This window comes from Amblyomma mixtum, chromosome 4, assembly GCF_055824585.1.
Source record: "Amblyomma mixtum isolate Tamu chromosome 4, ASM5582458v1, whole genome shotgun sequence".
In the NCBI taxonomy this organism is placed as follows: domain Eukaryota; kingdom Metazoa; phylum Arthropoda; class Arachnida; order Ixodida; family Ixodidae; genus Amblyomma; species Amblyomma mixtum.
Window position 1 is genome coordinate 156902998 of NC_143015.1, and position 25863 is coordinate 156928860.

The 25863-nt window shown below is 45.7% G+C and overlaps 2 protein-coding genes across 2 annotated transcripts in view; one reads left to right on the forward strand and one right to left on the reverse strand.

Annotated features, from left to right (window-relative positions):
* LOC149348912 (uncharacterized) overlaps positions 1-23298 on the forward strand; it is a 37015-nt gene extending 13717 nt beyond the window's left edge. The window contains exons 9-17 of the mRNA XM_089541866.1: positions 1473-1553; positions 2222-2282; positions 10714-10964; positions 11892-12247; positions 14577-14784; positions 17265-17345; positions 19675-19758; positions 21787-21852; positions 23092-23298. Coding sequence (XP_089397992.1) covers positions 1473-1553; positions 2222-2282; positions 10714-10964; positions 11892-12247; positions 14577-14784; positions 17265-17345; positions 19675-19758; positions 21787-21852; positions 23092-23298 — 1395 coding nt within the window. The remainder of the gene's footprint in view (positions 1-1472; positions 1554-2221; positions 2283-10713; positions 10965-11891; positions 12248-14576; positions 14785-17264; positions 17346-19674; positions 19759-21786; positions 21853-23091) is intronic.
* Positions 4695-5273, reverse strand: LOC149348913 (uncharacterized). Its single transcript, XM_089585941.1, has one exon. It carries the CDS (start codon positions 5256-5258, stop codon positions 4707-4709), a length of 552 nt encoding a protein of 183 aa, XP_089442067.1. The 5' UTR covers positions 5259-5273; the 3' UTR covers positions 4695-4706.
* Positions 23299-25863: the final 2565 nt, after the last annotated feature.

Consider the following 25863-nt stretch of genomic DNA (forward strand, 5'->3'; position numbering starts at 1 on the left):
AAGAAGGAAAGAGAGAAAGAAGGAAAGAGAGAGAGAGAAATAAATAAATAAATAAATAAATAAATAAAGAAAGAAAGAAAGAAAGAAAGAAAGAAAGAAAGAAAGAAAGAAAGAAAGAAAGAAAGAAAGAAAGAAAGAAAGAAAGAAAGAAAGAAAGAAAGAAAGAAAGAAAGAAAGAAAGAAAGAAAGAAAGAGAAGGGAGCAGTGAAGCGACAGCGACAGGTTTCGTTACAACTGAACAGTTTCTACTAGACCACTGCACGGGCCTCAATCTGAGGCCCGAGACCTTAAGCTCGAGCCCGGCCCGGGCCCGCGGCTTCAAGCCCGGGTCCGGGTCGGGCCCGCTAAATTATCGGAGTGAAATCCCAGCCCGGGCCCGGCCCGTTTCACAGTAACGCTTGAGGTATACTGCTCACTCTGAGCAAATAGACTGCTACTAAACCGATAAGGAACTGGCCGACAAAGGTTCTGAAACCGCAGTTTGGCTTCCAGAAAGTTGGTTCTTTTTAACCCAGAAGGAAGTGATGAAGAGTAGTGCTCGCCAGGCCCGTCTTTTGGAGAGTGATCCCGTGTGGTGGGCAAAGAAAAACTAGAAAGTTACGAGGTCTAAATAAAAAGGGCTGCATACAAGCGTAGCAGTCTACTTCGCGTTCCCCTCGTGATTGTAATCAGTTATATTCTGCCGCCCGCGAAGTATAAATATTAAAGATGCCTAGCAAGCAGTAGGATGGCATTTTTTTTAGTGAACGTGGTCTCACAGGTTGAGCTCATAGCCGAACTGGTCGTCATTCAGCAGAAATGAAAAGCTAAAAGGCTTCAGTATTTCACGGTATGTGCTTGAAGACTATAAGCGTCCTAAACTGATATCTTCCCGAATGCATTTCTAGTAGTGTATAGGTATGTTTCAGGATGACGAACGATCAATGGCCAACTAAGGCTGGTTGAATTTTACTCTTACTGCACCGCGGCGTAGAAATAAGGAAATAAGTCAATGAATAAAGCTTAGTTTTTCTCTCAGCGCGTGCTATAACTAAGCTCATCCCTGTCGCTGCTTCAATGCCGTAGTTGTGCACTTCACTCTGCAATAGTGAATGAAAAGTCGGACACCAGCCGTTTCTGTACGGACCCAAGCCTGGCAGGCCCGCAGCTTTAAGCCCGAGCCCGGGTCCGCAACTTCAGGCCCTTGCCCGGTCCAGGCCCGACAAAATAAATCATGCCCTGGTCCGGCCCGGCCCGCGGGACGTGTCGGGCCCGGGCTTTTGGGCTGGCCCGAGCCCGTGCAGTGCACTAGTTTCTACTGCTTCAGCGAATATGTGCGTTCAACAAGACTTCTCTTCCGGCAGCTGTCAAAGTTAAAGCTCTTGAGCCATGTTTGTAGCGCAGTTTCTGTTTACTGTTGACAATTTATAGTATAGGACCGAATCAAAGCAGTCACAAAATACTGAATCCGACAACCCGTGCTTCGTTCGCAGGTGTACCTGGGCGGTTTGAAGAGGTTCATGACAAAGCTGGACCTGGTACAGCCGTCCTTTCTCAAGGACGAAGTGGACTTGGTGCGTCCTCACTCAGGGCACTGTTCCTCGGCCTGTCTTGTTCGGCAACCTTGGGTGGAGTTGAGAACCAGCACTAAGCGATGGAGAAACAAGCCACTGATTGTTCCGAGTTCTTGAAATGTATTCTTAACCATTGTACAGTAGGAGTGAACATAATCCACCAGGATATGCGTTCTTAAACTGCGAAGATTCTAGAAGAAAATTTTGAAGCTTTCCTTGTAACCGCACTTCTGAGCTCTGAAGGATGTTAATTACAACAATCCCCCTTTTTCACAAGATGTGGCGCCCTCTGGGGTGCGGGCGAAAGCTGTTTGAAAACAAACGCAAGTTGGGAGACGCAGGCGCTATCCCGTTCTACGAGGCACTAAATGCACGTGCGAAGTGTCAAGTACGGGCTTGACGGCTGCCGCCATCTGTCGCTTACGCCTGTCACTAACATGAACTGCCCAGTAGGGGCGCGGGTTGTTTTCAACCAGGGAAGCTGGAGGTGAGCCGCGCATGCGCAGTGCGGCCGTGTGAAACAGGCGAATTCCCTCGCATCCTTTCATCACGTCTCGCTATTATCGATTTCTGGCTGAACCGAATGTTTCTCCGCGCTACTGCCTCGAGTCAAATGGGCAATAATTTTAACACAGATGAACCTCCATGGCAACTTTGCCGACACGCAGGCTGCTCAGCTGCCTGTGACACCTGATGGAGTTCGGCGCACCCTGGGGGCAACAGCCAAGGGTAAGTGCTTACTCGCGGTAATCTTGGTAAACGTGGGAAGACATGCTCGTCCGCGGCGTTACAATGATACGTACAGGGTTATTTGAAAGTCCCCAGACCACAGGGCCTGCTTTTGAGCCGCGTAGGGGGGAAATTACGACATCTTCGTGGAGGGTGAAGAGTTTCAACCTTGCCCCTGAAGACCTTAATAGCTTAGGCACCGAGTTGGCAGACTGTACTTTGAGAGGCAGACACGGGGTGATTGAACGTGTAACGAATCCTTTTGCTTATTTATGGCAAATGAGCAGTGCTGCTCCGTTGGTATATCAAAATTTTGCTAGCATGACGGAAACCTGCAGCCACCGAAACTACGAAGCGAAGGCCATCGTTTTTTTCTCTCCACTTTGTGGTGTTAATTAAATGGACATTGATAGTGAGAAATTCATTAACTTAAAGAAAGCAGGGAGAACAACCACATGTCGCCGGTGGGATCAGGTGTACTTATGTACATGAGTACCCCCAGAAGCATAATATCGGACAGTCATCGCCGTAGCTCAGTTGTTAAAGCACCGGGCGCAAAATTCGGAGGTCTTAAGTTCGAATCCCACCGGCGGCATATGGTTGTTTTTCCTCCTCCTTTCTTATGAATCATCTTTAAGTGACTGAATATTTACGCTTCTAATCTCGAATTAATAAACGCCACAAATTGGGGGGAAAAAATCCCCTATCCTCCTTGGTTTCGGTAGCTGTTGGCTTCCGTAATGTACCGTATTTTCCGGTGTACAAGACGCACCCGCCATATATGCAGACTGTCATTGAAAAAATTGGTATATAAGACGCACCCGTGTATAAGACGCACCCTAATTTACCCAGTTAAGCTAGTGAGGCTTAATTAAACATGCTTATGCGACCATCGCAAAATGCACCGTACGTGTGAGAAGTTCTTAAGCAACGCTAAGTGATCGAAAAAGGCAACACTCACGCCATACCAGCCCACGTTTTAGCACAAAAGAAAAAAAAAAAGCGAAAGAACTCTCTTTACGTCCATAGCAATTTATTTTTACATAAAACTTTCAGTCTTCATCTTTGGATGCGCTATCGAAAAGGCAACGCGGCTGAAGCATTCTCTTCGCACTACGCACTTGCAAAGGGTGACTAAAAAAAACGTCGGCTTCTCTTGGCTTGTCTTGACAATGGCGAGAAGCGTGACTGTCGCCATCTTTTGGCATTTCACATTACCTTTGCTTGGGGCCTCCGAAACGGCCGCGTGTTGAAGATCCCGGAAGTGGTCAACCCCGCCGTTTGATGATAAAGTTCACCTAAAAAAGTTGCGCACGGCGGTCCCCGTAATGAAGTATTAACCATGTTACAACCGCGTTATTGGTAGTAATATTTTTTCGGTGAAAAAGCTTGAACATGAACCTGAGTAATTTCTGAACTCGCAAAAAAAAAACGGAAAATTCGCATATAAGACGCACCCTTGTATAGGACGCACCAGCAAGATTTTTGAAAAAAACCCGCGTCTTATACACCGGAAAATACGGTATTCCATATGCTTTGCCACATGCATAGACATGCCATATGCCATCCATAGACATGTCATGCCATATGCATAGACTTTATGCTAGGTTTGATTAATTATGTACCTGAAAGGAAACTGAAATGCGACACACTGTATCGTCAGTGTGTGTCATGCTGCTAGAAGGCAAGAGCCGTATTTACTGTAGCTCGGAGCACCGGAAAACCCGAGAGAAACCAGCGTCTGCACTGATGCCTCGCTGGCGGAGGTGTTCTAACCGTAGGTCAGAAGAGTGAGCACGCATAGCGAGCATACGAAAGGACAGCGAGCTTAGTGTTGCACAGATAAATGCATACTGAGGGGTGCTGAAAATAAAAAAAGCTTTCATATGAGAACGCCTCATCAGTCGTAAATATATATCATTTTAGTTTTCGCACTTTTGTCCTCCAGCCATCTTAGTGCAATAATCCCTTCGTTCATTCATTCATTCATTCATTCATTCATTCATTCATTCATTCATTCATTCATTCATTCATTCAATCAATCACTTTATTTCAGCTTTTTTTTACAAAAACTGAGGGCGGCAAGAAAAAAGCAGCCATTACGACCGCTTGACAAGCCTCGCCACCCCTACAAAGAGGCAGTTTGGTAGCGACTATGATGGTTACTTCATACACTGGTAACAACGCAAGGTACACGGAAAGACAATGCATGTAAATATATGCATAAAAGGAAAAATGTTTTTTTTTAAATACGTGCATAAATAAAAAGAAACTTTGTTTTTTTTTAAATACATGCATGAAAGGAAACTTTGTTTTCATTTTTCATGGACAAGTAGTAATTCCGCACAACAGAATAAAGGTTTTACACAACATTTACGGTTCAATGCAATAGAATTCTATACATGGGTACGCATACTGTGGGACCTAGCTTGCAAACACATTTCGAATAGCCGAGACAGACATGCTGAGCAACATGTCATAAAAGTGCGTGTTCAAGTATTTGGGAAGAATGTATTTTAGTGTGGAAAAACCATAGTTTGTTCTGCATCGTGGTAATGAATAGATGATACGCTGTCGTGTCATATACGGTGTCTGATGTGGTGTAAGTGTCACAATGCTAGAAAGAAATGTGTCGTCTTCGGCTATTATATTTTTATAGAAGGATGCAAACCTGTAATCGAACATTCTTGTTACGGGTATCATTCTGTATTGCTGGTAGATAGGACGTGTCGGAGCATCATACGGTACATTAGCAATTACGCGAAGTATTCTTTTTTGCAGTACTAGAAGCTTCTGGATGTTAGATGCTGTGGTTTGTCCCCATACAAGGAAGCAATACGATACATAAGAATAAAAGAACGCATAGTACAGATTCAGCTTAGTTTTGGCGGGTAAAATGTGTTTATTCCGCGAAATTATCCCAATATATCTGGAAAGGGATAGGCACACTTTGATTACATGAGCGTCCCACGACATAGTAGCAGTAAACACCACTCCGAGTAATGTGAAGGTTTCCACGTACTCAATAGGGGCGTTGTCGAAATAGAGTGGTGGCACACTGCCTATATGCTGCCCCTTCGGATGGAACAATAAAGCTTTAGTTTTTAGTTTGTTTATTTTTAATGAGTTCAAAGATGACCACTCAGATAATGATGACAAAACTGTATTTGCGGTGCTAGTTAGTTCTTTGATGTCAGGTGAGGACAAAAATAGACTGGTGTCGTCAGTATATATGATGTATTTAACTAAGTTACTGATGTTGCATACGTCATTAATATATATGTTGAATAGGAGCGGCCCCAGAAGGCTGCCCTGGGGCACGCCGTTTGTGATTGCTAACAAGTCCGAAGAGCAGTGATTTAAAGCAACATACTGGCGACGAGCACTGACATACGATTGAATGAGACAGAGGGCGTGGCCACGTATACCGTAGTGGTCGAGTTTTTTAAACAGAGTTTCGTGATTCAGTGTATCGAATGCTTTGCTAAAGTCTACAAAGACGCCAAGGTGAGGTGTTGAGCTTCGAAGTTATTTAATATGTATTCTTTTTGATCAAGCAGAGCATGCTCAGTTGATCTATGCTTTCTGAATCCATACTGACACTTGGCTATTACACAGTGCTTCTGTAGGAAATTGTAGTAACGTCGATGCATTATTCGCTCTAGCCCCTTGGAGAAAAAAGGTAGTACAGATATTGGCCTGTAATTTCCTAGAACGTTTTTATCACCTTTTTTATAAATAACCACAACTTTGGCCACCTGCATGGCAGCGGGAAAACGTCCTGTGCGAAGCGCGGTATTGTAAATATGTGTAAGGCATGGCACGATCAAAGGTAGTACGTATTTTACAGGTAAACTTTGAATATTACTTGGGTCAAGACTTGTCGTGTTCTTTAAACTTTTGCACACCGAGTAAACCTCAGCTTCGTCGGTTGGTTCAAGAAACATCGATTCGTTTAGCCTGTTGCCCAAAAATCTAGACATACCTGGATTGTACTGACTGCATCCAACTTCAGTGAAATATTGGTTGAAGGCATTTGCAAGGGACGGCCCAGCGATTTCCTTGCCATGCATAACTAGGCTCGCGAGGTCCTGATGTTGGTTATTTCGATTTAGCAGAATATTTAGGCGTCTCCACTTTTCTTTCGGGCGGTCTGAGAGATGCGCATTAAACAAGTTATTATAGTAGGCAGTCCTAGATGATTTAATTTCGCTGTTTAAGCGGTTCCTTAGCGACTTATAAGTGGCTAACACTGCGGGGGCTCTACTTTTTATGAAAGTCGCGAAGAGCTTGTGTTTCTTTTTTACCAGTCGTACCAAGCGAGCAGTCATCCATGGCTTTCGTGCTTTTTTTGAAGGTTTTATCTCAACGATAGGGAAACACTCATTATAAATTGGGAGAAAGAGCTGAAGGAGCTCACTGTATGATTCATCGGGTGTTGTGTGCTGGAAAACAGGATTCCAGTTCACAAGTGAAATACTGTTCCTGAAATGGTCAAGGCGGCTTTGGGAAAGTAGCTGTCGACGGACTTTCAAGGCTGTCTTTGCGGAAGGTTCTTTTTGAAGACGGACGAAGGACGAAGATAGGAAGATGGTCGCTAATGTCTATCGCAATACGACCGGCAAATGACGCATCCTCGCAATTGGTGATTAGTAAATCCAAAGAAGAAGAAGAATGTGAGGTAACACGTGTAGGTCCGCGGATTTCATTTTGGAAGCCAGCTGTTTGTATGGTGACTAACATGCGCTCTTGCACTGAACTGCTTGTGCTCATATCTATGTTGAAATCGCCCCCGATGCACGCCAAGAAGTTTTCAGAAAGAAAAGATAACTCGTGATCGAAGCTGCCAAAAAAATTGGCTGTATTGCCATGTGGGGGACGATAAACAACGCAAAAAGCTTGACCGCCACACCTAACTGTCAGCATTTCTATGTCATCGTTACTTAAGCAGTGATCAAATAAAATGTCACAGGAATAGTTTTCTTTGATCAACATTGCTACGCCTCCGCCCCGCTTCGTAGTACGATTAAGAAAAAATGTTCTGTACCCGGGCAGATGGATGACGCCAACGTCTGAGCGATACCATGTTTCTGTCAATAGAATGACATCGAAGGGACAGGTTAAGCTGCATAAAAAGTATGTTAGTTGTTCAGCTTTATTTACGGCCGATTGCATATTCAAATGTATGATTTGGCAGCATTTGTCTTTGTTTTGGGAAAAATATGCGTTGAGCTGTGAAGGTGTGAAAAGTGGCGATTCCTCCATTGGCAATGTTAGAAGAGCCATTTCCACGTGTGCTGCTTTACGGCGTCCCTAATTCATCTTCGATAAGTCTGCTTGTGAGTAGATGTGAACCACCGAAGAATCGTCAGTTTGGCGGGCTAGAATAGTGCCGTTCCTCGTCCACACATGTTTCCACGAGACCTCCTTCTTTCTCGCAATCGCAGCGCCTAGAAGCCTTTTGTTGTCTGGTGTCAAGTGTTCATTGACATAAATCGGCGGTGAAGTTGGCAAAGAGCAATCTACACTGATGTCCTCATTTCTCAGACGTACTTTTTTCGCCTTTTCCAGCACTGCGTCCCTTTTTACACGGGATTTAAATTGAACAACAATGTTTGAATTATTAGGGTCACGAGTGGGCACTCGGTGGCAACACGCTACGTCCGACTCAGTGATAGGTTCATGAATAGCATCTCCAAGGTTTGTAACAAGATTAAGAACATTTTCCTCGTCTTGCTTCAGGACACCTTTAATTTCAATGTTCGACCTTCGTGAATACTGTTCCGCATGATTAAGCTTTCTCTCAAGCTCCTTTGTCTGCTTTTCCAGAGCAGCACACGCCACGCTCAATTCGTTGGTTACTTGCTCCAACTTGGCGTTCTTTTCCTTTTCATTTTTTAGTTCCCTTTTTAGGTCCTCAATTTCAGCATGCGCGTGGTCAATGCTCTTAATCATTTCAGTTTGCTCATTGCGAACTATTCGGATTTCATTGCGCAGGTTTCGTTCGACAGATTCTCGTGAAGCTTTCAGTTCCTGCTTTATCTCTTCTTTCAACTTTGACAGATTGGCTCGCATTTCATCCTTCCTTCATCCTTCCTTCAGAGCAACAGGGCACACACCAGTTGGCAGCAGCGGCGACGGACAAGAAATGCAAAATTTCGATGTGTAAATGCCAAGCACTAACCTGCGGAACCGGGCAAACGGAGCGTTAGGCGTTGTTTTCCGTGCGTCGTCGCTACTGCCAAGTGATGAGGGTAGCCAGCGATAGCGGTTTTATATCCGGGTCGCGGTACGTCACTGCTGCTGGTGATAGCAGACGCCCCTCGTCGGTGACGATTACGTCCCCTGGTGCCGGTTGTCCGGTAAAGGGCAGCGCGTCCAAGCGGAGGGAATGCTCGGTCGGCTAGAAACTGTCGATGCAAAGGGGCGGGAACGACCTGCGGAACCGGGCAAACGGAGCGTTAGGCGTTGTTTTCCGTGCGTCTTCGCTACTGCCAAGTCATTCATTCATTCATTCATTCATTCATTCATTCATTCATTCATTCATTCATTCATTCATTCATTCATTCATTATTCATTCATTCATTCATTTTAAAGACTTTTTCTAGAGGCCCAAGTACTGTGCGATGTCAGTGCACGTTAAAGAACCCCAGGGGGTCGAAACTTCCGGAGCCCTTCACTACGGCGTCCCTCATAGCCTGAGTTGCTTTGATGCGTTAAACCCCATATACCCAAACCAAACCATTTTGAAGACTGAGAAAAACTGGAGAGGACATTTAAGTTCCGCCTTAAGGCTATGAAGCGAGAGTGTAGAGGGCTAGGCTTTCCATTCTGAGCAGTTTGACACCTTTGAACGCATTTGCAATTTTTTCAGTCAATTGATCAATTACGTACTCAAAAATTTCTTAATTATCATTAATTAAGCATTATCATTAGCACACCTTTGAGCCCCCTTTTTCCAATTTCTCATTTCTTTAATTAATCAATTAATTCAAATGATTTCATTAACTCGCCATCGCCTATCACACACCAATCAACCATCAGTCACTTGAACCACTAACTATCATGATACGATTTTTTTACGCAGCTCCCAGTTATAGGTTGCCGGTTCGAATCCCTGCCGCAAGCGAGGCTCTACTTAACTGCGAATTTTACGCTGCACGAAACATTGAATCGCATGACACAATCCGGAGCGTTCTGCGGTAAACAGTTGGCATGATACGATTTTTTTTTTACGCAGCCCCCGATTAATTCTAGAGGCCCGTGTACTGTGCGATGTCAGTGCACGTTAAAGAACCCCAGGTGGTTGAAATTTCCGGAGCCCTCCACTACGGCGTCTCTCATAGCCTTATACCCCTGTCAAGCGCGCAAGTTAAGTGCACTTACGGGGAGTGCGCTTCGGCATCCCGAGTGACACTTCGGGCTACGCGGTGCTAAACGGGAAAGCAAAGTGCACTCGTAGTAAAAAAAAATGGCGTCAGAAAATGAACGGAATTCATGAAGAGGTCGATGGAAAATAAAAAGGTGTCATAATAATTGATTGCTTAACGTGATAGCACAAATAAAACAAGGTTCGACAGTTTTTAACGAAGGAAAAAAAATAGAAACAGAAAAAAAGCCAAGACTATCCAGAATTGCGGCAACAAACAAGATGGCGGCGAGCAGCGTTGTTGCATCGGATCTCGTACCTTTGTTTTGCTGCTTCGCCTGTAGCTACAACGAACGAATTTTTTTCTAAAAACAGTATTATAGCATGTAAAATAAAGTTGTGAGTACTTTTTATGCGCTATACGCATGTGTTTTTGAAGTCGCTGATGGCGAGGCTACGCACTCAGCGCTCTCAAAGTGCGTTCTGTGAACGCACTCCGACAAGAGTGCGCACTTTGGCAAGTGCACTTATGTTACGACGTTTAGCTGTGCTAGAGTGCACTTTCAGCAAGTGACACTCTTCATAAGTGCACTTTATTTTGCGCGCTTGACAGGGGTATTAGTCGCTTTAGGACGTTAAACCCTGTAAACCAAACCAAACCAACCCGATTATTTCCCACACTCGGTGCAGACTACGGCTTTTCGACCGAACGAGCTGTATACGCTATCTCGTAAAACAATTCAGCACTACTTAACCATTCAAGCTACACTGCCTGAGGAGCAGGGCATCTCCAGGCATGTCGGTTGACGCATGCGCAAGATCGGTTTGGTTTGGTTAAACGTCCCAAAGCGACTAAGGCTATGAGAGACGCCGTAGTGGAGGGCTCCGGAAATTTCGACCACCTGGGGTTCTTTAACGTGCACTGACATCGCACAGTACACGGGCCTCTAGAATTTCTCCTCCAAAGAAATTCAACCGCCGCGGCCGGGATCGAACCCGCGTCTTTCGGGTCAGCAGCTTAGCACCATAACCACTGAGCCACCGCGGCGGCAACATGCGCAGATATCAAGCTGGAGGTGGAGTACTTCGGCTCGGACCTCGTGGATCTTGTGGACAACTTCAACGTGGAATGGGTGGAAAACCCGGGCATCCTGCACTCCATTGTGAGGGAGCGCTTTGGCTTCTTCTTCAATAAGGCCGAGCCGTACGTGCGTACACTGACCCCGGCCGGCGTGTCCTTCGTCGCCACACTCTTCTTAATAGTGTGCCTCTACTCGTGGGGGCTGGCCTGGTTCTCTTGGGGAGCCGACGAGGTACGCAAAGCCGCCATTAGAGGCTGCATGCGCTGCATCCTTTGTTGACACTAATTTTTCCAGGTCTTGCATGTTAGTTTTGACGGACACTATTTAGCGTTAGCACCGCACTGCTTACTTTGGAAAACAATCCAGGATCCGCTTGCACGAAGCAAAATTGAAAAGTCTAGTTGTCACTCTAATATTATTCGCAGTCTGTACTATCCGTAGGTACCACAGAACGCTTGCAAAAAGTAGCAATACTGTTTTCAAGACTGCGAACTAGACGCCGAAGTATAAGAAAAACTAGCGGAGGTGTAGCACTTGTTAAACCTAATGATACGAGCGAAAGCTCATTAAGCGTAGTTACCCATGGTTTGGCGCCGGAGTCGGTCCGGCATGCGCGTCATCCATGGCGAGACTGAGCGACTGAGCGCCAGCGAAGCAGCTGTTATACTCCCGCTAGTCGTGTGGTACGTACAGCAGCGGCGCCTATCCACAGCGAGTCACGTGGCATGACGTCACTTGCCACGCCTCCACTCCGCCAGCTCAAGGTCAAACGCGCACCAAACTTGACCTTGGGGGTTGTAGTGCGAAGAGTAGAGCTTTCCTAAGAGCTTCGCCATCATTGCAACTGATGTGGCCAAGCTGTTAGAGCAAGGCGATGGGGGGTGGGGTTGGTATGAGGAGGGGATCTATGAGTGTGAAGAAGAGAATGACCTTCTGCATAAAGGGGAATTAACCCATTACGCTATCGCGTCATGCCCTTAAGGCGGAGCTTAAGTGTCCAAACCATTTTCGAACACCATATTAAAGCCATTGATGGCATCCCTAAAAACTAAACTGCTTGCATCACGAGCGCAACTTTTCTAACTGTGCCGAAATCTGAGAGTTTCCGAAATGCCTAACTTCTCACTACACTCCTGCTATCACGGACATTGCGTGCAGGGTTGGCACGACCGTCGCAATGGCGGCTGGTGTCTGGCGGTGGGCGGCTTCATCTTCCTGCTGCTGTTCGGCTACGCCATGATGGCCACCGCGGTGGGCGTCGTGACCGGGTTCCCCCTGCAGCGATGTGGCTGTGACGTCATGTCCGACGTCTCGCAGCCCGCCTTCAGGGACGTGCTCGGGGTGGCCCTGAAGGTGGCGCGCAAGAGGAACATCGCCAACGAGACCCGCAAGGCGCTGTCGCAAGTCGACCAGGACAGCGTGCACGACATCGCCAAGCGCTTCAGCCGGTGCCACGAGGAACCGCTAAGCATGTACCACCTTCTCGGCGAGCAGCTCATACAGAACATCAGCAGGTGACCGCCAATCGCATGACGGGACGACGTAGTTACCGGAATTTGTGTGGGGAGCATGTGGCAGCGTGTCTTTCGGTTTTACGCAATTTTCTGGCTTATCCAAGCGCTGCTGTCGGTGGAAATGTCATATTCGCCACCTTGAGGCAGCGTTCCCTCAATCTAGCTAAACTTATAGTTCCCCTTTCATGCCCCTTTGCACCCCTAATAAAAATGGTCTATAGACAGTCTATAGACTTCTCATTGACTCTATCGACTTCCTATAGATATTGCTTTTTCTCTATTCACAGTCTATAGACAAAAGTCTACTAAAAGTGTATTGCCATAAATCTATAGATTGTCTATAGACTGTCTCTGGCATTTGTATTGCCTATAGACTGTCTCTACGATTTCTCTACAGACAATCTATAGACTTAATAGACAGAAGTCTATAGACACTCTATAGACTGTCTAAAACTTTTTTTGTAAGGGACCTTTCATCAATGTGCCCGTGAACTAGAAGCTCCGCGCCTGGGTTGGGGGTAAAGAGTGAAGAGGATATCGCGCTAAATGTCTTCGGCGCCACCACGATCTTTTTTGTTCTTTTCGTGTTCTAAGCATACACTCGTCAAAGAACTTCAGCCGCCGCGGTGGCTCAGTGGTTATGGTGCTCGGCTACTGACCCAAAAGACGCGGGTTCGATCCCGGCCACGGCGGCTAGAATTTCTTTGGAGGAGAAATTCTAGAGGCCCGTGTACTGTGCGATGTCAGCGCACGTTAAAGAACCCCAGGCGGTCGAAATTTGTGGAGCCCTTCACTACGGCGTCTCTCATAGCCTAAGTTGCTTTGGGACGTTAAACCCCATAAACCAAACCAAACCCAACCAAAGAACTTCAGGTCGCCGAAATTTTCGGAGCCCTTCACTACGGCGTCCCTCATAACCTGTGCCGCATTGGGACGTTAAACACCCATAAACCACAAGCCATAAACCATAAACAAGAGAAGGATTCACACGGACGACACTGGAATTTCGGGACCCACATGGGTTACTTATAGGTTCCGAAACGTTCGTATTATAAATTGCTTTTCTCGCTCTTTGGCAAGTGTATTTTTATTTTTTTCATCACTATGCTAAAAGACAATCGTAGGCTCCGAAATTTCAATGGTCTAAATAGCCTTCTTCGTTCATCGCTAGCTATGGGCCACTTGTAGGTGCCGAAACGTCAATGTTTTAAATCGTGTTTTATTCTTTCTGAGGCGATGTAGGTTCCATTTCTTCCCAAGCAGCACAATTAATCAACTTAGTATCGGAAACGTATCGGCAAAGGCCGGTCAAACAAAGGCCCAGATTGAAACCATCCATTTGCATTATTGTAGCGAGAGCTACACTACGTCAGTTCTTCGCGCCTTCAACGTGGCACCCCTTGAGCTGCGTGGCGGGGCCATGGCCTTGAGCCGGTTGGTCACGTGGTGCGGAGCAGCTGCTGCTGCCGGAGGCGCGGTGCGCCGGCAAAACCGAGCTGCAACAGCTGGTCGCATGCGCCGTGTCGAGTGGGGTGGGGGGAGGGGTGCAGTGGAGAGGGGGAGAGGTGTCGCAGCTGTAAAATTAGGCGGCTAAGCGGAGCTCTCGCGTCACTCCAGGTTTAACCAGAGCTAAATCACAGCCAATTTTTGGATTGATTACATGTGCTCCTTGGGTTTGCCAGAATATATTCGAATACTTACTTAGGGCAGGTAGTGACCGCAGATCCAGATCATGAGAGGGAAATAACTAGAAGAATAAGAATGGGGTGGAGCGCGTATGGCAGGTTCTCTCAGGTCATGAATGGTAGCTTACCAATATCCATGAAGAGAAAAGTATATAACAGCTGTATCCTACCGGTACTCACCTATGGGGCAGAAACGTGGAGGCTAACAAAGAGGGTTCAGCTTAAGTTAAGAACAACGCAGCGAGCTATGGAAAGGAAAATGATAGGTGTAACGTTAAGAGATCGGAAGAGGGCGGAGTGGGTGAGGGAACAAACGCGGGTTAATGACATCCTAGTTGAAATCAAGAGGAAGAAATGGGCTTGGGCAGGGCATGTAATGCGAAGGCAAGATAACCGCTGGTCCTTAAGGGTAACGGAGTGGATTCCAAGAGAAAGCAAACGTAGCAGGGGACGGCAGAAAGTTAGGCGGGCGGAGGAGATTAAGAAGTTTGCGGGGATACAGTGGCGGCAACTAGCAAAGGAGAGACATGGGAGAGGCCTTTGCCCTGCAGTGGGTGTAGTCAGGCTGATGATGATGATGATGATGATTCGAATACATCAACTATACATGCTTCGCGCCAACTGTGGCTCGCGCTTACTTCCAGCGCTGTGGGGAAGGACTGGGCCTTCTCTTGGCTCTGGTCGGACCTGAAGAGCCCAGAGCTGTCGAACAAGTTGTCCCACTTCGGCGACCCCAGTACACCCCTCCTGGTGCCCGAGGACATCCGAAAGCTGAGCGAGCTCGAGCCCAAACTAAGTGGCATCAAAGGTGTCCAGTTCGACCTCCTGAACGTGGACACCTACATACTGGACGTGAGCAACCTATCGATCTCTCTTCGGCTCACTGCCATTTATTGGATCACGATCACGTACGATGCTGTTACTCATCTTTCAAAGCGCTCAACTTGTGGGTAAATTAATGAAGTATTAAACCATTCTAACATTTTTTATATTCCGTTAGAGCGCAGTTTTTGTACAATTGTCCTCTTATACGTATTACCTCGAGTGTGTGAGCGCACGACACGCCCACACGAGAAATGGAAAACTACACACACGAACAAATTATGAAAAATAGTCTTTGAGATCAATTATGTTGAATGGTACGGCAAAGCAGCGCTGACGGACGGGACGGAAGAAGATGAGACAAACACATGCGCTGAACTAACAACCAAATGGTTTATTGCGAAAGAGGGGTGCAATATAAAGCATAGAAGGGAAAACTGCTGTGTAAACATGACAAGGCATACATTCGGGATATCACCAATGATTAAGAAAAGCGATCTCCTGTGGGAATAGAGCCACCGATGGTTGGCTTACACATGAGTTGCCTAATGTGTGAATGTGAAAGGCCTCCGATATCAGGCGTGAGGTGTGGTCTCTATACTTGCCGATGATAGTGGTTTGGTCTAAAAACGCCTCACATTTGTCGCAATCTGCGAAACCACTACCAAACCACTATCCAAACCACTATCATCGCCAAGTATAGAGACCACACCTCACGCCTGATATCGGAGGCCTTTCACATTCACACATTAGGCAACTCATGTGTAAGCCAACCGTCGGTGGCTCTATTCCCACAGGAGATCGCTTTTCTTAATCATTGATGATATCCCGAATGTGTACCTTGTCATGTTTACACCGCAGTTTTCCTTTCTATGCTTTATATTGCACCACTCTTTCGCAATAAACCATTTGGTTGTTAGTTCAGCGCATGTGTCTGTCTCATCTTCTTCCGTCCCGTCCGTCAGCGCTGTTTTGCCGTATACCATTCAACATGAACCAACCAGCCCGACTCAGCCCTCTCATTGAGATCAATTATGCCTTTTTTTCGTAACTTGAGCATATATGCCTGCAAAAATCTGGAATAAACAGGTACCTTTTACAACGTGTGCCTTCCTACGCCTGATAATATTCTAACACTGTGCGCCTGATCAATGTTACGACAAGGCGTTTTTTTTTACAGCTCGGAAAGTATTGTTGCTATTGCCGGTATTATGTTTTCTGTTCCATAGTGTTGCGATTTCTGTCAGTGCTATGTGCGAAGTACTTACTGCAACTATATCCGCGTCACGTCTTCTCAATTTCCAGTTTTATTCTATTTTTGTCTTCTATTGAAAAATATGCTGTATTCTATTCTCTTTATATATCTGCGTCATGTCTTCTCAATTTCCAGTTCTATTCTATCTTTGTCTTCGATTGAAAAATATGCTGTATTCTATTCTCTTTATATATCTGCGTCATGTCTTCTCAATTTCCAGTTCTATTCTATTTTTGTCTTCTATTGAAAAATATGCTGTATTCTATTCTCTTTATATATCTGCGTCATGTCTTCTCAATTTCCAGTTCTATTCTATTTTTGTCTTCTATTGAAAAATATGCTGTATTCTATTCTCTTTATATATCTGCGTCATGTCTTCTCAATTTCCAGTTCTATTCTATTTTTGTCTTCTATTGAAAAATATGCTGTATTCTATTCTCTTTATATATCTGCGTCATGTCTTCTCAATTTCCAGTTCTATTCTGTCTTTGTCTTGGATTGAAAAATATGCTGTATTCTATTCTCTTTATATATCTGCGTCATGTCTTCTCAATTTCCAGTTCTATTCTATTTTTGTCTTCTATTGAAAAATATGCTGTATTCTATTCTCTTTATATATCTGCGTCATGTCTTCTCAATTTCCAGTTCTATTCTATTTTTGTCTTGGATTGAAAAATATGCTGTATTCTATTCTCTTTATATATCTGCGTCATGTCTTCTCAATTTCCAGTTCTATTCTATTTTTGTCTTCTATTGAAAAATATGCTGTATTCTATTCTCTTTATATATCTGCGTCATGTCTTCTCAATTTCCAGTTCTATTCTGTCTTTGTCTTGGATTGAAAAATATGCTGTATTCTATTCTCTTTATATATCTGCGTCATGTCTTCTCAATTTCCAGTTCTATTCTATTTTTGTCTTCTATTGAAAAATATGCTGTATTCTATTCTCTTTATATATCTGCGTCATGTCTTCTCAATTACCAGTTCTATTCTATTTTTGTCTTCGATTGAAAAATATGCTGTATTCTATTCTCTTTGCAAATCGCTGTAGCACATTTCAGCTTCAAAGAGAGCAAAACTGATTTATGATATATGATACGACTGCATATATAAGTCATCATATATCATATACATGATATGATATATGATGACTTATGATAAACTTTCACTGTGAAACAAGTGCGTTTTACATACTTAGGTATTGTATAAGGACGGAACGTCTTTCTAAACGCTTTGTTTTCTCGCCATTGACAGGTGAGCAGCATTGATTTCAGCACGGACGCCTTCAACATCCTTTATAAACGACTGACGCGTTTACAGGACACCATTGACGACGTAAGTCTAAGTTCTTGCGTGCGCCCTTCCATATATCCTGGTTCATTTCGTTTATTATGCAATATCATAACGTGAAAAAAGTCATAGTGCAATATCATAACATGAAAAAAGTCATAGTGAAATGGTTGGTTTGGTTGGTTTATGTGGTTTAACGTCCCAAAGCGACTCAGGCTATGAGGGACGCCGTAGTGGAGGGCTCCGGAAATTTCGACCACCTGGGGTTCTTTAACGTGCACTGGCATCGCACAGTACACGGGCCCCTAGAATTTCGCCTCCACCGAAATTCGCCCGCCGCGGCGGCGGTCGGGATCGAACCCGCGTCTTTCGGGTTAGCAGCCGAGTCATAGTGAAATGATAATACATACAAGAATAACTACGCCGTACTATAACATTATTAGTTTCCGAAACAAGAAAAGCCTCTTTGTCGCTTTCGACGAATTGCGACAATCAACCAAGAAGTAAATGAATCAATGAATCGATCGATCAGTCGTTTGATTGATCGAGCAGTCAAATTTGTTCAACAATCGGCGCTAACGCATAAACGAGAATGTATAATGTTGTGCTCACGCTTCAACTTACGTTTGAGTTTTTATTGAGCCCTCTATTATAGTTATATAATGACAAATAAGGTAGCATCTTAGTTTCGTTCTCTTTTTGCATCCTTTTAAACGGATACACAATTAATGATACACTGTTTTAGAGAAGGGCGGAAAAATGTCTACATAGTACAAATAGAATACAGCTGCATTTTTGGTCACATACTTCTTTCTGTTACTTTTCTTTGCGCTGAATAAATTTCGCTGAAGCATCTGTGGGGCTTTACCAGAAAAATTGGCTCTTTCTGCCACCACAACCTTGCGCGTTAGGCTTCGCTGCTTTTAACAAGATACCAAAAGTTTTTTTCTTTTTTCCTGTGTATAGGCTATTGCGTGCTATCGTATTAGGGGAAAATTTTCCGAGTTTCTCGAGCATGCGGGGATGCGCATTGCGCATCTTTCACCTACATGTACAATAAGCTTCAGTTGATGTCTAGCGTGTGTCCCGTCGGTACCTCTTCGCTGTCCCTTGTGTTTTTAGCGCTAGTCCCTTATAAAAATGGTCTATAGACAGTCTGTAGACTTATTATTGACTCTATTGCCTTCCTCTAGATATTTCTCTTTCTCTCTTCATAGTCTATAGGCTGTCTATAGACAAAAGTCTACTAAAAGTGTATGGCCATAAATATGTAGATTGTCTATAGACTGTCTGTAACATTTGTATTGCCTACAGACTGTTCTCTAGGATTTGTCTATAGATAGTGTATAGACTTGATAGACAGAAATTCATGGACAGTCTATAGACTGTCTAAAATTTTTTTTGTAAGTGGTAACCGTATTTCAGCAAGAGACCAAAGTGATATGCCGCTCCGGACGTGCCCGATGTGGTTAACTGGCCCTATAACGACAGCCTTGCAAAGTTTTTTCGCACGTCTAACGGGGAATATCACTTTAAAAAAATTCTGGGTGCGCTTTGCTCTTACTAAAGTGCGATGAGGCGAAAGCCATTTCCGCCTCTGTTGCTGGCCCTGTTACTGTGGTGATGACGCCATAGGTTATATCACGCGCATGCGCAATATATTTCCGGTTACGACACACTACGCCATTTGATGACGCCATCAGTTTTTGTTAATTACTTTTTTTTATTTTTAAATTTATAATTAATTAATCTTTATTATTTCGTGTTACGCACACTACGCAATGTCGATGACGTCACAATTTTTATTATTTGGTAGTAATTATTTTGATTAATTTTTAATAACTTGATTTTAATTCATTAATGTTTTGTTACATCCTACGCCATGTTAATGACGTCATCGGTTTTTAATTGACAGCTGTGTCAATTTCGCGTTACGACATATTACGCCATGTTGATGACGTCCTTAGCTTGACAGCTAGGATGGGACAACTTCTGCGGACGCACAAACCGGCGAGTCATGAGCCTATAAAGGCTTTCGCCTTAAAATGGAATGCTGGTATGACCCATATAAATGTTCGATCCCGGCAGCGTCGGTCGAATTTCGACGGAGGCGAAATTCTAGAGGCCCGTGTACTGTGCGATGTCAGTGCACGTTAAAGAACCCCAGGTGGTCGAAATTTCCGGAGCCCTTCACTACGGCGTCTCTCATAGCCTGAGTCGCTTTGGGACGTTAAACCCCATAAACCAAACGAAATCAAATGCTAAGCGTTTGAAAAGTCCGGCTTTGTAAAACACGACTTATAGCTTTGAAGAGTGGGAATACATTGAGAAGGACAGTGCGAGCAACACGACTCGTTTGTATTCGCATGGCCAGCCGAGCGTCAAGCAGAAAGTTGGCGACGCCCTCCAACAGGTGACGAAGACCACGAACGACTATGCGAATGCGGAGCCTTTAAAGGTGCGTCTGCCGCTGGCCAGTTCTATTTTGTGGGAGGCACATGACTGGCACGTCTTGTAGTCATCTTAAAAAGAGCTCATTTTAGATGTTTTCTTGTCCTCTTCTGATTTTTGCTTGTCTTCTTCGTTTTTTGGCACTGATTCATGCGTGACACTGTCTGACCTCGCATCTCGCTCCGTTTGCCGCGCAGTGTCTGATTTTCTTGCAGTGAGGACGAGGTTATGGGTTGCGACACGAAAACGGAGGCCGAACTGTGATAAAATGTAAAAACAAAACCGTGGACCGAGATTTGGGTGATCGTTAAACAACACTAAACGGTAGGAAGTGATAGTGAGTCCCCATCTAAGATGGCCTGTCCAGTAAGACAAATTTCGAGGTGTCAAGATGGCTTTTGTGGCATAGTAATTGCAGTCGTTTAGGAAGTCACAAAACAAGTTAATTTTACTGAATAGTATACGCTGGTTACGTTAATTATGGTAGTATCTTTTAACCGCTACAGTTAGGAGCCTGATCCTTTTACATTTGTAGCTGGCGATTAGTGCTAGTAACAGTTATTAGAATTTTGTTAGCCTATTTCCACTCGTCGCTGTACTACATGAGTAGTATGCCGGTTACGTAAATTACAGTAGCCATCTTTTTAACTTATAGTTATAGGAGCCTGAACCTTTTATATTTGTAGCTGACGATTAGTGCTAGTCATATCTATCAGGATTTTGTTAGCCCTTTTCTACTCATCGCTGTAGTACACGATTAGTATGCTGGTTACGTAAATTACAGTAGTTAGTATTTAAACTGTTATAGTTAGGAGCCTGAGCGTTTTACATCTGTCGCTGGCGATTAGCGCTAGTCATCCCTGCTGGAAAAATTTGTACGATAGAATAACCTCATTCAGGCTTCGTCATACAGACGTCACGCAATTTGTGTATTGTATGTCATCTGTATGACTGATGTACGATTTCGCAAAATTGAATGACATTTGCTTGAAAATTTCTTATGATTTTTATGATAACTGTACGACATTTGTATGTCAAACTGAATGAGTTTATTGCAATCATACAAATTTTTTCAGCAGGGATAGTTATTAGGATTTTGTTACCCTTTTCTACTCGTCGCTGCAGTGCATTGAATTCTGTCCTTCCGGGCGCGTCGAAACGAAACCGTGCGGGTTGTTGAGTGCATACGACACACCCAAAGCAAACTTATAACTCGTCTCCGCAAGTCGGGTGCCACACGGCTACGAACACAGTTCTGTTTTCGAAATTATAAAAAAGTTATCAGGCTATTCCTTACCACCAGCTACAAATCTCTGAGAACTAGGCGCCTAATATTCAAAGCGAATGTCTTGGTTTCATATGGCCGCCGCGACTTGTACTGTAGTGCCTATTATGAATGCCCGAAAGACGCGGGTTCGATCCCGGCCGCGGCGGCTGGAATTTCTTTGGAGGAGAAATTCTAGAGGCCCGTGTACTGTGCGATGTCAGTGCACGTTAAAGAACCCAAGGTGGTCGAAATTTCCGGAGCCTTTCACTACGGCGTCTCTCATAGCCTCAGTCGCTTTGGGACGTTAAACCCCATAAACCAAACCAAACCTATTATGAATGCATTACATGGCGATGTCGCGTCAGCAAAAAGTGTCCGTAAAGCGTGTGCGCAATTTTTGTCCGCATGATTACGTCGTTCTCTGAAAATGAATGTGTGAAACTGTGATTGTGACAGTGTGATTGTGACAGTGTGGGATAAAGTTTTGCCGTGGGAAAAGTTTGACTGATGAGGTGTAATTAGTTAATTAAGCGCGAAAAAAACGCGAAAAATACACTAAGACGTCAGAATAGCCACGGACGTCGGTATAGTATGTGGACGTTTTGCTTTGGCATTGCTCCAATGCGGGTCGCCGCAGTGATCTCAAAGTTTTTACAATGCCTATCAAAACGCGTTTCTTTTGTTTTTAATTGCTGGTGGCCTTCGCCGTTCCAACCCCTGTGTTGTGACCGAATCATTAACTTTATTTTTTCCCTTTCTCATTTCCAGAAGAATGTGGTCCAGCTTTTGCAGGAACTGGCCTCCCTGAAGAATGTCGAAAATGAGACCATCGACGTGAGTTCACGGCGTAGAACTTCAGGCGCAGTCGTTAGCTATAATAAAGCTAATGGAACGCCTGAAACTTCATTTCAAAGGGACTGTAGAAAACTTCGTGCTGATCGTGTATGCTGCATTGCAAAAGTGGCGAATGCCGCCTATTGAAATACGGCAGTGGTGGTTTCGGTAGACCGTCATGGAAGGCTCAAGACTTGGTAACCGTAATGGCGATTTCTCGTCTTTGGATGCGTTCTATGCCGTTTTGAACAAACAAATACATGAACAAACGCCCCGCTGTAAACTTGTGATGTGCCTGCTAAATCGAATCTAATTTTACACAAATGTGGCGTTTTTTCCGACCATTCTGTGACAATTTTCACTATGCTGTGACGACTTCCGGTGGATTGACGTCACACCGTTCCCGTGGCTATATCGACGCCCGCGCTATTTCGACGCAATTTTCACATTTTTGACTGTAAATAACTAATTATTCTACAGTCATAAAACGTAGCTTCTAGGTTCATTTTTTCCTCCTCTATCTGAAGCAACCATTCGTTTTCTCATATCTTCTTTCGTTCCCGAGTTAACACGAGTTAAATGCTGCCGAAGGTGTGACATGCACCCTCTGCTAACGGACGACAGTATGAGCCATTAAAGGCTTTCGCCCTAAAATGGTGGCCTCCTAGTGGTTGCCATGGTAACCGCGGTGGTTAGATAGTGGAATAAAATAATAACAGGCGGCAGTGTCATGCCAGACCACACATTACCCGACATTCGTCCCGACATTACCCCCGTTAGTACCGACACTCGTGCAAAATTTGTGGGCCAACTGTTTGCCGCAGAATGTTCCGGATGGCGTCATCGATTCAGCGTTTTGCGCAACATAAACTTACTAGTTGTGTTAGAGCCTAGCCCGCAGCAGGGAATCGAACCGTCTACCAATGTACCCCCAATTCCACGTCTTACGAATCTTCAATGAACGTTGGGGCTCAACGTTTGTGGCAGAGTGTTCGGGGTGGCGTCATACGATTTCGCGGTTCGTGCAGCATAAACTTACAAGTTACAGTCTAGCTCGCAGCAGGGATTCGAACCGGCGGCCTATACGTTAGATGTGTTAATTCTCGATATTCGATCGCTGCCCCAGCGTCGACTTATTTTTCCAGCGCGCAACAATGGCACAATGAGGTGCGATTTTAGGTTCCCTATGATGTACAAGCACGGATGTTACTGAACATGCCGTGATGAACACGCTTGCAGGCTTATTACCGGGACCATGTCGACAACTTCACGTCGCGCACGCCCGAGCTTCCTCCTGCTCTCGCCAGGGTGCTGGGAGGGTCAGTCCGCTACAAGCAGCAGATAAGTAACCTGGTCAACACCTACTTGTCGCACGTCGCCAATGAGGCAAGTGGTTTTCTTGCTCGCCAGCTCCTGGCCTGGGAACATTTTCAAAAAAAATTTTAGACAGTGTTGTGTCCCCTTATTGCTTTTGTGTGTGTGCGCCCCCGCATCCTCCTCCTAACGACCACTCGCATCCTCCTCCTAACGACCACTTGCCCCTCGTCGCACGCTGTCGCCAGATGCCCCCCCCCATGGTGCGCCCCCGCATCCTCCTCCTGTTTTGGGAAGCCACTCCCTCCCGTGGACGCTTCTCCGCTCCCTCCTTTCTTCGGGCGGCCAGTTCGGCTCCTGCCTCGGTCGACGCTGGTCGCACCCTCATCGGCTTTAAATAAACGAAGTCTTAAAGTACCGTGTGCGTCTTTCGCTGCATTCAACACAGCGACCGGACACGACAGTGGCGACGAGAAAGTGGATTCGACCCGCGCTACGCAACGCTATTGACAAGCCATGGCTACGCGAGGGTTTCCCAATCAGATACCAGAGTTCAACGGCTCATCGTGGTCATCGTGGGTTGGACGCCTTCAGTTCTACTTTGAAGCTAACAACATCACAGACCCAGCCTTGAAGAGGGCCAACCTGCTGACGCTGTGCGGGGAGCAGACCTACGATACTGTCTGCGCCCTTATTCAGCCAAGCACACCAGCGGCAGTGTCTTACGACGACATCGTAAAAGCGCTGCAAAAGCACTACGACCCAAGGCCATCCGAGGTCTACAGCCGGGCTCGCTTCCAACGACGAGATCAACTGGGAGGAGAAACTGTGAGCGCCTACGTAGCCGCGCTCAAGAAGCTCGCTGCCGACTGCAATTTTGGAACGCTGTCGACAACAGCTACCGGGCAGGAGGGAGACGCAGCTTCTTCTGCTAACACCACCATGCTTCCCTTGGACGTGATGTTACGCGACAGATTTGTGTGCGGACTGAGTGACGAGTCACTGCAGCAGCGCCTGTTCGCTGAGAAGGACCTCACATTCAGCAAAGCTTACGACATCGCCGTTCGAGCGGAGAGCGCCGGTCACCAGCAGAGAGGGATTCGCCGGAACACCGAGCCGGTACACCAGACAAGCAACCAGGTGCGCAAGCCTTCTGTTGTTGTAAAATCGGTCAAAAAGGCACAACGCTGCTGGCGGTGTGACGACCAACACAACCCCCAGGGATGTCGATTCCAGTCAGCCACGTGTAATTTTTGCCACAAGCGAGGGCATATCGAAAGAGCATGCATTACGAAACGGAGACTTGCCAAGATAAAGTCACCTTCCCAGCCTAATCACAGCGTCAACGCCTCAGAGAATACGCCGCTATCTGATCTCCATGGAACAACATCAGCAACACCATCTGTGTTGTACGACCTGAACACCATGAATCTCGGCACGCGACCGAAGATTTTTACAGAAGTAAGCGTACATCACCAGCTGATTAAGTTCGAGGTGGACTCCGGCGCAGCCTGTACTCTGATCAGTGAGGACACGTTCCGAACTTCATGGCCATCTGACGCACCCGCCCTGCAACAAGACGACACGCACCTGCGAACGTGGTCAGGACAGAATCTGCCACTATTGGGCTCTGCCAACGTGCAGGTTAACTACAACGGCCAGACCCATACGCTACCTCTGCTTGTTGTGAAGGGCACAGGATCAAGCCTTCTAGGGAGAAACTGGTTTTCTCCACTAGGCGTGATGATATGCGGCATACACCAGACGCCGAGCCAGAACATGGTTGAGCAACTGCAAGAGAAATATGAAAGATTATTCTCGGAAGAGATTCCAGGAAACGAAGGGCCCCCGGTCACACTGGAGTTGTTGGACAAAGCGCAACCCAAATTTCTGAAGGCCAGGCCGGTGCCGTTTGCTCTCCGAGATTCAGTTGAAAAAGAGTTGGACAAACTGGAGCAGCAAGGTGTCATCGAGCCGACGCAGCATTCAGAATGGGCCACACCACTTGTCGTAGTTCGCAAGAAGAACGGAACCATACGCCTCTGCGGAGACTACCGGAGCACCGTCAATCTTGCGACTAAAGCGTCCTCTTACCCGCTACCGACACCTGAAGAAGTATTCAGTGTACTACGTGGCGCAAGAGTCTTCAGCACATTGGACCTCACCCAGGCGTATCAGCAGCTGAAGGTGAGCGAGTCAACTGCTGAATTATTGGCAATTAACACACTGAAAGGCTTGTACAAAGTCAAGCGACTGCCTTTTGGCGTAGCTGCAGCCCCGGCCATATTTCAAAAATTCATGGAGACAGTGCTTCAGGGCATCCCAGGAGTTTGTGTCTACCTTGACGATGTCATCATCAGTGGCACTTCCACTGAAGAGCATGCAGTGCGCCTAGAGCTCGTTCTCGAAAGGCTAGCAAACGCTAATTTGTGCATAAGCAAATCGAAGTGCTGTTTTGCGGTGCCAGAGGTGCAATTTCTGGGACACCGAATTGATGCGGAAGGCATTCACCCTACCGAGGACAAAGTGCGAGCGATCACAGAAGCACGAGCTCCAACAAACAAGCAGGAGCTACAGGCTTTTCTCGGACTCTTGACGTTCTACGACCGGTTCTTGGAACAAAGAGCTACCGTGGCCAACGACTTATACCAACTCCTTCGGAAAGATGTGACATGGACATGGTCGCCACGCCATCAG